The sequence below is a fragment of the Pseudophryne corroboree genome, chromosome 5 (genome assembly GCF_028390025.1).
Source record: "Pseudophryne corroboree isolate aPseCor3 chromosome 5, aPseCor3.hap2, whole genome shotgun sequence".
Lineage (NCBI taxonomy): Eukaryota > Metazoa > Chordata > Amphibia > Anura > Myobatrachidae > Pseudophryne > Pseudophryne corroboree.
In genome coordinates, this window is record NC_086448.1 from 444,861,066 (window position 1) to 444,874,665 (window position 13,600).

At 42.1% G+C, this 13,600-nt stretch overlaps 1 protein-coding gene across 6 annotated transcripts in view; it reads right to left on the reverse strand.

Annotated features, from left to right (window-relative positions):
• LOC134927845 (uncharacterized) overlaps positions 1-13,600 on the reverse strand; it is a 491,244-nt gene that overhangs the window by 307,908 nt on the left and 169,736 nt on the right. For 5 of the 6 annotated variants that reach the window (XM_063922905.1, XM_063922901.1, XM_063922903.1 and 2 more), the window contains exon 6: positions 11,963-12,096. The exons of the other annotated variant lie outside the window; for it this stretch is intronic. In XM_063922905.1, coding sequence (XP_063778975.1) covers positions 11,963-12,096 — 134 coding nt within the window. The remainder of the gene's footprint in view (positions 1-11,962; positions 12,097-13,600) is intronic. 6 annotated transcript variants of the gene reach the window in all.

The following is a 13,600-nucleotide window of genomic DNA, read 5'->3' on the forward strand; positions in this document are numbered from 1 at the left end:
ATCGCGCAGTTTGTCACCTGTGCACCAGACGACGTCAGCGGGCAGACTATCACCTGCGCTCCAGACATCAGCGCACAGAACGTCACCTGTGCGCCAGACACCGTCGGCGACCACACCACCAGATGGGCGCCAAACTACAGCTCCTGCGCACTGGCCATCACCAGATCGTCGTCTCTCCAGGAGCTCTGGGACTGTGACTGAAGAGCCTCAAGACACTACCCTTGTGGACCCATCACCCGATCTGTTTGAGTCTACAGGGTTAACGGACGAGACTTTTCTTGGGTTTGAAGACAGCCGTGCAGAAGTATCCAGCCAGACCCTTGAAAAGTCTCCAGAAATGAGGACAAGTGAAGCTCCTGGAGCAGCGGCACCACAGGATGGAGAAGGTTTGTATTTAATTTTTGGGGGTGTGGTGGGGGGGGGTGCACCAGTTTTGTATAGTTTATTAACTTTAATTTTTCTTTCTTTTGCAAACAGTGGTGCCACGGACCAGCAGCGGACTTGCTTCGGGGATTGGTTCCTACTACAGGCCGGTTCTCCTCCTACAGGATTCATCAGAGGATGACGAGGTGGAAGTGCAGCAGCCTGCAGTTGCTACATCCCTGTGTGAGTAAATATCTAATTGTGAGCCTTCAAACAAATGTATGATGAATGTGTATAATATTTTCTAATTTTCTTTTCAGCTGCACAAATGCAATTGGTTGCAGAAGTCCAGGAAGTGCAGGATCCCTCAAATGTTCAGAGGGTACACACCCTGGCATCCGAGATTACTTCCCGCCAGGATACTTACACAAATGTCGTTGGAAGCAGACTGGACAACATTGAGAGGACAATGGATAAGATGGCAAACAGTCTGCTTGAAATGCAGAAGGCTCATGCCGACAGCACGGCCAAAATGCTACAGACCAGAAGAGAAGATCATAGGGAGACTATGGACATCCTTCACATTCTGGCCCAATCCATGAGCCGGCTCGTGGATAACACATCATGCCTGGCACACAGCAATGACAACATGTCGGAGAGCCATCGACAATCCTCATCCAGCCAACAGCTCATCGCAACAACACTGCAGATGATTTATGATAAGCTCCCAGAACCAGCTCATCAACACGCTGGTGATCTACCATTTCCGCCATCACAAGCCACAAGGACGCCTCGTTCCCTTCCTCCACTACCATCCTGGTATAGACAGTCACAGATGTACCAAGGATATACAGGGATGTACCCCACCCACCAGATGCCTCCACCACCAACACCGGCCGCAACATCTACAGCCGCACGGGCACAGAGGCCCAATCAACACACTACCCAGCCTCCCAGGACATCGACGTCCCATCAGGAGGAAGACCAGGATCCGGACAGACTTCCACCATGAGCCCGGTCGTATTGTTTTATTTACTTTATGTTTTTCATGTATCCCTTTCTTCCCCTCCCATTAGTTTTTTTTTTTTCTTACTATTGTTTTATATGTGTTGGGCTTCCCCACCCGTGACCGGGTACTACCAAGGAGCTTTGTGTAGGCATACATGCGCGGGCATGTATGCGGGCGCGTGTGGTAACGGATGAAAGCTCCTTGTGGCTACATGTATGATGGGCCAAAGAGCTATTCTGATACCACTTTTTTACCCAAAAAATCCTTTTTGTAATGGTGTACAATAGGCTTTCACTGTTATGTGAATTTACTATTCACTAGTGTGTGTTTTTGGCTTATTCATAGGATTGGGTGGAAAATTGAAGTGGACGGCATAAGTTCGTGTTGTGCGTACCAAGGTGAGTAGAGCCATGTTTCAATGTATATATTCAAGAAACTTTGGACCGCCAGCCTTTGTGGAACCACACAGCCCATCAATGGGTCATGCTGGGCTGTGTGGTTCCACAAATGTTAGCGTGTCAAAGTGCTGACCACTGACACCACTATTCCACTTTGGATCGCCAGCGTTTGTGGAACCACACAGCCCAGCAATGGGTCATGCTGGGCTGTGTGGTTCCACAAATGTCAGCGTGTCAAAGTGCTGACCACTGACACCACTATTCCACTTTGGACCACAAGCCTTTGTGGAACCACACAGCCCAGCAATGGGTCATGCTGGGCTGTGTGGTTCCACAAATGTTCTTGGGAAAGAAATGAACATGACTTTAGTGTCTTTACTTAATATGCTTTTTTTTTCTTTTCCCCACAGATATCTATCTACACAAGAAAAGAATGTAAAGAAGAACAAACTACTTTTTTGTTTTATTAACTTTCAATTTTTATTTCAAAAATAAAATACAATTTTTCTTCAATACATTTTTAAAAAGAAGTTTTCTGTGGTTTTTAATAAAATTATTTGATATGCAGTTGAATTGTACACAAGTAGGTCGCCCATGGAACATCAGGAGAAATGGCGTGTCTCTTCACATCCACGCCACTTGGGAAGGATACACCGCAAGACCTGTGGAAGAGAACGGTATGAGGTTCCAGCTATTGGTAATCGTGTCACCCTGGTACAGAAAAGAAGAGGTACAATCAACACGACACAAGCAGGTTACAGTGGGCCCAAATGCAACCCTCCGGCACTTGCGTCACTACACATCCAAACATTCCCTGACAAGCATTGGTGTATCAGGGAATGTTTGGATGTGCAGTTTTGCAAATGCCGGAGGGCTGCACTTTGGACATGCCGGGGTGATTTTGGACAAGAGGGAGTTTTGGGCAATACATCTCACCTGAGGGGGGTTGTCTGCTACATGGCGGAGGGTCAGGTCCACATCACAAGTAGGTCGCCCATGGTAGAGTTGGATAAAAGGGTCCAATATTTGCGGCAACCGAACAACAGGAGAAAACAGGGGGTAACGAGTCGTCAACAGGACTAAACTTTAAAAACAGGCCTGGGAAGGTACATCAACAGGACGTAAAACTCTGAAATACATAAATAAAGATGTTTTTTTAGAATATTACAATGTCAGTTTACACGATAATACAAATGTTATAAGTATACTCACAGGCAACAGAAAAAAAGTTTTGGATCACTGTCCGCCGGGAATCATCTCCTTCGTCCATACCCACCGGTAGAGCAGAAGAACGGATCCCGCGTCGGAAAGCACTGCGACGAAGAGTCACCGGCAAACGGTTTGCGACACATATGTTGTGTAAAATACAACATGCATTTACCATGCCACAAACCTTCGCCGGGTGACCTCACCGCTAACCGCAAAGTTCCCACCATTGAATATAATGGAGAGGCTTTGCGATGCGCTGTCTGACAGCTCAGAAGCGCAGCCAATCAGCAGAGTGCAAGGACGTTGCGCTTGCTGATTGGCTTAAGAGACCTTTCAGTGACAGCAGTCACGAATTCGGGGAAAGGGGTCCCATGTGTAAACATGGGACCCCTTTCAGTCCGCTGGTCCGGGTTTGTCGTGTTATTTTTTTGCCAAGTACGTGGATTTATCTCTGGACATTGGATCAGGTGAGTCTAATTTTTTTCACAGGTACCCCGGATCGACGGAGACTGTGGCAGTCGGCGGGTCAACATAGGTAAGTATGTGTGTGTCGGCAGTTGTGTAATAAAGTTTTACTATCAAGGTGTGTGTCTCCTGTTTTTATTGGGGTATTTTTTTCCCAGTAGTACTACAGGTACCAGCGGGCCCGTTTTTCTCCCGCATGCTGGTACTTGTGGTTCTCCAAGTACCAGCTTGTGGGGGAGGCTTGCTGGGACTTGTAGTACTACTGGAAAAAACAATATTCTGTCATTTTTCTCAAGGCTATCAGCCCCCCATCCGCAGCCCTTGGATGGGGGGGGGGGGGGGGACGGACAGCCTCGGGCTTCACCCCTGGCCCTTGGGTGGCTGGGGGGGACCCCTTGATTGAAGGGGTCCCCACTCCCCCAGGGTACCCCGACCAGGGGTGACTAGTTGGATATTAAATGCCACGGCCGCAGGGCACTGTATAAAAGTGACCCCCGGCTGTGGCATTATCTGTCCAGCTAGTGGAGCCCGATGCTGGTGTAAAAAATACGGGGGACCCCTACTCTCTTTGTCCCCCGTATTTTTTGCACCAGCACCAGGCGCAGAGCCCGGTGCTGGTTTTAAAAATACGGGGGATCCCCTGTCCAATTTCTCCCCGGATTTTTAGAACCAGGACCAGCTCGAAGAGCCCGAGGCTGGTTATACTTTGGAGGGGGGACCCCACGCCATTTTTTTTTCAGGATTTTACCATTCCATCTAAAAAAAATAAAAATAAAAATATTTTTTAAAATATATAAATAATACTTGTGCCTCCAAAACAGACAAACCAAGTACCTAATCCCTTCTAATATAAATAGATATGCTATTAGCAAAAGAAAAAAAACACCCAAAAAAACATTTTTTTTATTTTTTTTATTAGTTTCACCCACCAAACTGTGGCGGATTGAAAATGACGAATTTACTGTCTAAAAGCACTGTTGTCGAATTTCCAAACTTCAATTGAATATACTTTTGTCGAATTGCAGCATTTGTACCATTGCAGAAAAGTCGAATTTGACAAAAGTCGAATTTCAAAAAGTCGAATTTTGAAAGTCCGTTTTTTTGACGGAAAGTACTGAATTGCATTGTCGATTTTTTTTTTTGCCGAAAGTGTCCCGTTTTTCGACAATTTCGGAAATTCGACCGCAATTGCATATACCCCTAGATCTTTTCATTTCAGTTTTAATTTTGTAAGGTAGTACTAACAAAAAAGTTTACTAACCTTTGACCTACATTTTTTAAAATAGGAGTTTTTTTTTTTAATAAGTTTTACCATATTTCAATTAAACATGTACCATATTTCACTTTCGGACTCCAATGGGATAATGCAATAACAATTATTTACTGACAAGCAGGCAGCTAAATTATACAAAATTCTCACTTGCAGACAGTGTATCACAAAGTTTTGAAAAACACCAATATAACACCAATATAACATATATATGTATATATATATATATATATACATACATACATATATACATATATATATATATATATATACACACACATACATACATACATACATACATACATACATACATACATATACAGGTTGAGTATCCCATATCCAAATATTCTGAAATACGGAATATTCCGAAATACAGACTTTTTTGAGTGAGATAGTGAAACCTTTGTTTTTTGAAGGCTCAATGTACACAAACTTTGTTTAATACACAAAGTTACTAAAAATATTGCATTAAATGACCTTCAAGCTGTGTGTATAAGGTGTATATGAAACATAAATGAATTGTGTGAATGTAGATACACTTTGTTCAATGCACAAAGTTACAAAATAAATTAGCTAAAATTACCTTCCGGCTGTGTGTATGAGGTGTATATGTAACATAAATGCATTCTGTGCTAAGACTTGGGTCCCATCACCATGATATCTCATTAAGGTGTGCAATTATTCCAAAATACGGAAAAATCCGATATCCAAAATACCTCTGGTCCCAAGCATTTTGGATAAGGGATACTCAACCTGTATATATATATATATATATATATATATATATAAAGTACTATGTACTCGGCACTCACTCATAAGTTGATAGGTGCTGCGGTGCCCTCCTGGAGGCGAAGACCTCTAGTAATATATTGATGAAGAAGGCGGCACTCAGACAGGCTTGGAAAGCAGTAAAACTTTTGTCAGTTTAGAATAAACTGACAAAAGTTTTACTGCTTTCCAAGCCTGTCTGAGTGCCGCCTTCTTCATCAATATATATATATATATATATATATATACACACATACATACATATATAAACACACATTATATATATATATATATATATATACACATACATATATATACACACACACACACACACATACAGTGGGGATTGAAAGTTTGGGCACCCCAGGCAAAAATGTATTTTAATGTGCAAAAAGAAGCCAAGGAAAGATGGCAAAACATCCAAAAGGCATCAAATTACAGATTAGACATTCTTATAACATGTCAAAAAAAGTTTGATTTTATTTAAATCATTTACACTTTCAAAAGAACAGAAAACAAAAAATGGCGTCTGCAAAAGTTTGGGCACCCTGCAGAGTTAATACCTTGTACAGCCCCCTTTGGCAAGTATCACAGCTTGTAAACGCTTTTTGTAGCCAGCCAAGAGTCTTTCAATTCTTGTTTGAGGTATCTTCGCCCATTCTTCCTTACAAAAGTCTTCCAGTTCTTTGAGATTCTTGGGCTGTCTGTGACGCACTGCTCTTTTAAGGTCTATCCATAGATTTTCAATTATGTTGAGGTCAGGAGATTGTGAAGGCCATGGCAAAACCTTCAGTTTACGCCTCTTGATGTAATCCACCGTGGATTTTGAGGTGTGTTTAGGATCATTATCCATTTGTAGAAGCCAGCCTCTCTTTAACTCCAGCTTTTTCACAGATGGCATCAAGTTAGCGTACAAAATTTGCTGGAATCTTAATGAATCCATTTTTCCTTCTACTCATGAAATGTTCCCTGTGCCACTGGCTGCAATACAACCCCAAAGCATGATTGATCCACCCCCATGCTTAACAGTTGGACAGAGGTTCTTTTCATTAAATTCTGTGCCCTTCCTTCTCCAAACGCACCTTTGCTCATTCTGGCCAAAAAGTTCTATTTTAACCTCATCGGTCCACAGAATTTTATTCCAAAATGCATCAGGCTTGTCTATATGTTCATTTGCAAACTTCAAACACTGATTTTTGTGGTGAGGACTTAGAAGAGGTTTTCTTGATGACTTCCATGAAGACCATATTTGTACAAGTATCTCTTTATAGTGGAATAGTGTACCACAACTCCAGGGTCTGCCAGATCTTCTTGGAGGGATCGTGCAGTCAAACGTGGATTTTGACTTGCTTTTCTCACAATCCTGCGAGCTGTTCTGTCTGATATTTTTCTTGGTCTTCCAGATCTTGCTTTAACTTCCACTGTTCCTGATGACTGCCATTTCTTAATTACATTCCGAACAGAGGATATGGGCATCTGATAACGCTTTGCTATCTTCTTATAGCCTTCTCCTGCTTTGTGAGCGTCAACTATTCTCAGTTTCAGTGTTCTACACAACTGCTTAGAGGAACCCATGGTGCTGATTGTTGGAGCAAGGTCAGATGAGTCTGGGCTTTTAAAACCTTTGAGATTGACATCACCTGGTCTTTCCAGACGATGATTAAGAACAATCCATGACACTGCCAGGTCTCAGCTGTCCAAAGGGGGTAGTACAAGGTATTAACTCTGCAGGGTGCCCAAACTTTTGCAGACGCCATTTTTTGTTTTCTGTTCTTTTGAAAGTGTAAATAATGGAAATAAAATCAATCTTTTTTTGACATGTTATAATGATGTCTAATCTGTAATTTGATGCCTTTTGGAGATTTTTCCATCTTTCCTTGGCTTCTTTTTGCACATTAAAATGAATTTTTGCCTGGGGTGCCCAAACTTTCGATCCCCACTGTGTGTATAGACCAGGTTTTGTTCATGCTTTCCATGAGTTTAGTTTTGAAGTTGCAGACAAGAGTTTCTCTTTCTGCAATGTTGTACACACGTCCTGTTGTAGTCATTGGGTCTACTGTTGTTAGTATATCACAACGATGAACTAGACAAATGTTGGGTTTCCCTGGGTATTTGTATGATGGGGATGGTCCTTGTGGGTGGAGAAAGCTGACCTTAACTAATTCGTACTTTTCATCTACGTCAAGAACACATGCTACCCACCACTCTGCATCATACACACAAGTGACAAATCCTTTAATGTCTTTAAATTCTACTTTGTCCTCCAGTAAACAAACTCGTTCCACTTTCAAAGATGTAGAGTAGGAATAAACTTTAGTTGACAGAATAGTTGTTGATAACGGAATAAAGGAACGTAGTTTCTGGGTTCCAGCAATTGTGCGGGATTGCTCAAATCGAGCTTCCAGGAACTTCTCTTCTGTCTCGTGGTCAGCTGAACTGGTGTACTTGAAACGGTATCCGTTCACATGGTCGACCATGTTATGGTCGACAGTCATTAGGTCGACCACTATTGGTAGACATTGACATGGTCGACATGGACACATGGTCGACACATGAAAGGTCGACACATGAAAAGGTCGACATGACTTTTTTTTACTTTTTTTTCTTTTGGGGAACTTTTCCATACTTTACGATCCACATGGACTACGATTGGAACGGTAAAGTGTGCCGAGCAAAGCGGTAGCGGAGCGAAGGCACCATGCCCGAAGCATGGCGAGCAAAGCGAGCCATGCGAGGGGACGCGGTGCACTAATTGGGGTTCCCAGTCACTTTACGCAAAAAAACGACACCAAAAAAACTCATGTCGACCTTTTCATATGTCGACCTTTTATGTGTCGACCATTTTCATGTGTCGACCATGTCAATGTCGACCAATAGTGGTCAACCTAATGACTGTCGACCATAACATGGTCGACCATTCATACCAGAACCACTTGAAACAGCTGGAACATTCTCAACAGCCCAATCAAACAATTCGAGGAGTCATTATTTGTTGATCGTACGGCCTTTGGAGACTGGCTCGTGCAGCTAATCTTTTCACAGTGCCGCCAACTCCATCACATGCCCCTTTTCCATGGGAGGTGGCTGAAAAGTGCCATTCGGCTGGAATTCCAAAGTGTAGCTCGTGACAGCAAAGATTAATGAAATTCTTTAGATTTTTATACTGAGAGGCAGCTCCATCTGAGAAATAAATGATCTTTGTAACAATAGGATACTTTAATTTATGAGTAACCCCTGGAATAAATGAACTGCAACAGTATCATGGTGAAGGCAGTCTGATAAAACAACAAAGCTGACATGCTTTAGACTCCCTTCCTCATCTATGAAGTATCCTACACAAGAATGAAGAGTTGCTTGTGCATTAATCCAGTGGAAACCTTGCACCTTGTCTTGCAGTACAAACGAATAATTATCTGCAAAGTCGCAGATTACCAAAAACTCCCCTGGTTGCAAACTTAATTTAAGGTCTGCTTGAAAAGACGACTGTTGTCTGGCAATGAAGGAATGGCGCAGCAGTATTTGTAACAAAAAGCGTCCAGAAATTCATTAGACTTCAGGCACATACACTTGCCACTGCTCTCCAGGATCGCATGGCCGCGTTACAGGAAGGAGGTAAGAGTCCCCCAGACGGGAACCGCTGAAAACCGCGATCCACCGCGGTCTCTAGGAGATGGGCCGCGCGCTGGCGTGGGCACTGTGGCCATACAGGAACCCCACTAGACCACCAGGGCAAGGGGCACATGTCGGATTACCTCATAATCCCCTTTAATAGGCCCCGCAGTACCCGGTGGTGAAGTCCAGCAAGGGGATAAGGGTCATTCCATATCAAATCAACTCAAAAAAACATAAAAATTTTACTGACCCTCTCCGATTTTTATGAAATTTGGTGTACCAGTAGGATGGGGGGGCACTAATCTACACCAAATTTCAACATCATAGGTTGGATATTTTTGGAGGTGGAGCCATTTAAAAATGCAAATTTACTGCCGCGGGGGTCTTTTCGTTTGCCTGTAACTTGAGTTCTAATTAAGACAGAAGAAATTAGTGTCATTTTGAAGCGTATGACTAGATCTTTCCACTTCAATTTTAATTTAATTTAATCTTTATTTGGGACTACTATAGGATGTTGAGCTAATTTGTTTTTGTTTACCAGCAGTAATTTAAAATGGTTATTAAATACCAGTAGGTTAATTTTAATAATAAATGGTAATGCAGTTATGCATACAATATAATATAAACATATTTCATACATTGTTATAGGTTAACTAACAGAAAATATAAATATGTTGCTAGAGTTGGCAACTTTAAAAAGAAATCCAAACGTTTTGGTTTCGGTTTTGATTAGAATCAAAACCGAAACCAAAACAATAAAGACAACACTGTTTGTAGTTGTGTAATAACGGGATGCGGTCAAGATCCCACCGAACGGAATCCCGGCGGTCGAAATACCGATACCGGAATCCCGACCGGCACAATACCGACATATTCTCTCTCCGTGGGTGTCCACAATACCCATAGAAGGAGAATATAATAGTGTGCCGAGCGTAGCGAGACACCGTGCCTGCAGTGTGGCGAGCGCAGCGAGCCCGCAAGAGGCTGCATTCCGCTCGCCACCCCTGTCGGGACTCTGCTGGTCGGGATTCCGGTGTCGGTTTTTCGACCACTGGGATCCCGTCCAGCAGGATTTCGTACTGATCCCGTAACAGTGTTATAGTCTGTGGTTCCAAAATGAGTCATTCAGAATGGAAGAGTAAGTTTATATGTTGTAATCCATTTGGGAGAGAAAATCATTCTTCAAAAAAGAAAAACTTACGACCAGTTTTGAAATGGATGTGTGATAAGCTTTCTGATTCAGGAATTACGTTGGGTAGCAAAATTTGTGACCAGTGTAGGAAGAAAATTGCATCATTATCAGTTAATGCATCCGATTCCAGTGAAGAACTGGATGCAGTTCAGCCTGGACCTAGGTGTCAACAAGAAGACTCAGACAGGGACATTGAATATGAGAATGATGAAGAATTATCATCCTTTAATAAAAGCTTGGAAGCAATTGGCGAGTCCCCTGTTAGTAATAAACTAAAACAACAAAAATATCCAAAGGAAAAGCTTCAAAAGATTGCCACTGCTGTGAAAAGAAAGTTATTCAAATTAGATACAGATGACGGCAATGATTCAGAATTGCAGTCTGCAGAATCAGAAATTATTAGTCAGTTGAAAGACAAATTTCAATTATCCACAAATAGAAGTGAAAAAGTGCAAATCCTGACTGAGTTTGGTCCATCCAATTTTATGGTTCGTGTAGCTAAAAAGCTTGTTAAGGAGAAAGGTATACTTTCCACACCTAATCCAAAACCAGGGAAGGTGCTGACAGAAGAAACTGCAAATTTTGTCAGAAACTTATGAATCTGATGATATAAGTCGCATCATGCCCGGAAAGAAAGACTGTTTCGGTAAAAATGTCAGATGGAAAAAGAGTTCATGCTCAGAAACGGTTGTTTTTAAGCAATTTAAAAGAGGCGTATAGCTTGTTTAAAGAAAAGTTTCCGCAGCAAGGTCTAGGGTTTTCAAAATTTGCAGAACTTCGCCCCAAACACTGCACCTTAGCTGGAGGAAGTGGTACACATTAAGTGTGTGTCTGCACCATCCACCAGAATGTCAAACTCATGTACTGCAAAGATTTCTAATTTGACATCAAAGGAATAGATCCCACTGAAATCGTATAAGGATTGTTTGACGATGATAATATGCACTCCTCCTCAGCCAGCATGCTACCTTAATGAGTGTAATGAACGTGAAACCGAAGCCCTCCGCTGTAAGTATCCAGCAACCAGGGTGCGCGAGTATACAGCGCCGCTGGGGGAGGTGAGGGAGCCGCAGCATATGTCAGAATGACATATACCACTTTTAAGTGCCTGTGGTGCGACCCATGAAGTCTTCTGTCTTCTAAAAAAGCTCTTTTCAGGGCTGCCCAGCGCAGCCCTCCCTGTTAGCTGCCTGCACTGCAGTCACCTACTTACAAACTGAGCTCCTATGTACGGAGGCGGTGTTATAGGGAAGGCGACTGTGCATCTTGGGAACAGTCAAAGCTTTTAGCCTGTTGGTGCCTCGGATCAAGATCCAACTCTACACACTGATGTTCTTCCCTCTGAAACCCAGTGTACCCTGCTGCAGAAACTGACATATTATAGGAGAGCCTCCAGAAAAAAAAAAACAACAAAAAACGGTGGGCTTCCACATTTATACAGAAAGATTACAGGTAATTCATTTAGAACAATCAACACTAATGCATAGCATCTGCAACTTAAAATTATCTACAAATTAGGCTTTACTTGCCTGTTAACTGAACACTATGAAAAATTTTCTAGCACAGAACCAGATTGAATGCTTAGAGATTTAATAGTAGAGGTATTAAAACCTGCTCATTAGAAACTTATTGTGTACCTGTAATTATGTATTTCTTAATAACAAAATTGCACTTACCAAGTATTTGAGCCTATGGCGGTAGCTATTGAGATGTTTTATAATAAAATCGATATCTCCCGTCTTGTTGCACAAAGTGCATGTGAAATCATCTGCATGGTTAAGATGTGGAAACTGTATTATATATTGTAAGCCTGGAGGGGGGGAAAAAATAAATAAATCATCACTTCCCCTGTCTATTCTCAAAGCACAGACTAAACAATTACAGTAAAACAAGAGCGTTATGGTAGACTTACCCTGGTTAACTCTGTTTCTCAGAGGTGCAAAGGATCCACAGGATATACATTGTATTGTGGGTGGCATGAGAGGATGGGCACCACACGGTTAAACAGTTTTGTCACAAAGCCCAAGGCGAGAAAAACACACATTTCCATACAAGGAGGAAAGGATTAGTAAGTGTAGAGATTCTCAAATCAGGTACGTCAGGGTGGTCTCACTATGGATCCTGTGGACCTCGGAGAAACAGAGTTAACCATGGTAAGTCTCCCATAAATCATAGAAAAAGGTGCAATATACAGCGCTTGGAAAACTGGATATGGAAAAGAACAATTAAATTTTATTTAATAAGTTATGTTGCAACACATTAATTAAAAGTTCATAGATGTACATCAATTAAAAAATATACTGATATATAGGCTTATTGGGCAAGCACAGCACAGCAAAATGGTTTGGTATATTACCATATGAGAAGTTGAGAGATCAATTGGTGTATATACTCCTTGGAACTTGTGCCACAGTCCTGGGGGCAATTTGCAATGCAGGCAGATGTGAGTCCACAAATTTCTTTTAGAAACCGACCTTTTGCTTTGTTCCGAGCGGCAGCTCAGTCCTATTTGTAGCTTGGTCTTCTTTCGTTAGAGTGGATATCTGTCAATTCCCCATTTGAGCAAGTAAATGGACTTCTAGGCTTGTTCCAGGTGTTTGGCAATTGGAGTCTGTATGCCCAACTTCTCCAGACCAACGCGTTTCACTGTAACAACAGCTTTCTCAAGGTATAGATGTTTGCTGTGAAAGTGCCCTTTTTAAAGGCTGTGCTGATTGCCCATTACTGACAGCTGATAATAATTTTAACATCATTAAAAATCATTAAAACAAAATCATATCCAGTTTAAATTGTTTATCATTATAGAAGACAAACGTATATGTGTATGTAAATCGATTTTGATATATATTTATTGAAAGAAATAGGAAAGATACTAAAAAGGTAAATGAAGGAGGGTGCACACTTCCTGTTTCTCGGTCCGATCACGTGATCACTGGGGTCATTTCCTGTAAATGGAACGCATAAATCACCAATCATTGGTGGTCAGTGAGTGGTTTCCTGGTCACATGGCCGGCTACATGCAAACACGGCCCCCTTCACGATGCACGCGTGTCCATGTCCACAGATCCCGATTCGTCCGGCGGTCCGGTCACGTGCTCTGATCACGTGATCCGGCCCCGTGATCGGCACGTGTCCCCGGAAGTGCGTCATTCCCTTAGTCTGATGCCAAATGTAATCACGTGATCGGATCTTTCAGGCATACTTTTGCCCTTAGTGTGTTCAATAGATTTACCTTCCTTTAAATAAATAGTCGATCAATTTCTATCATTATGCTTCGGTATTCTCCATTATGTGTTCTACAACTATACAAATCA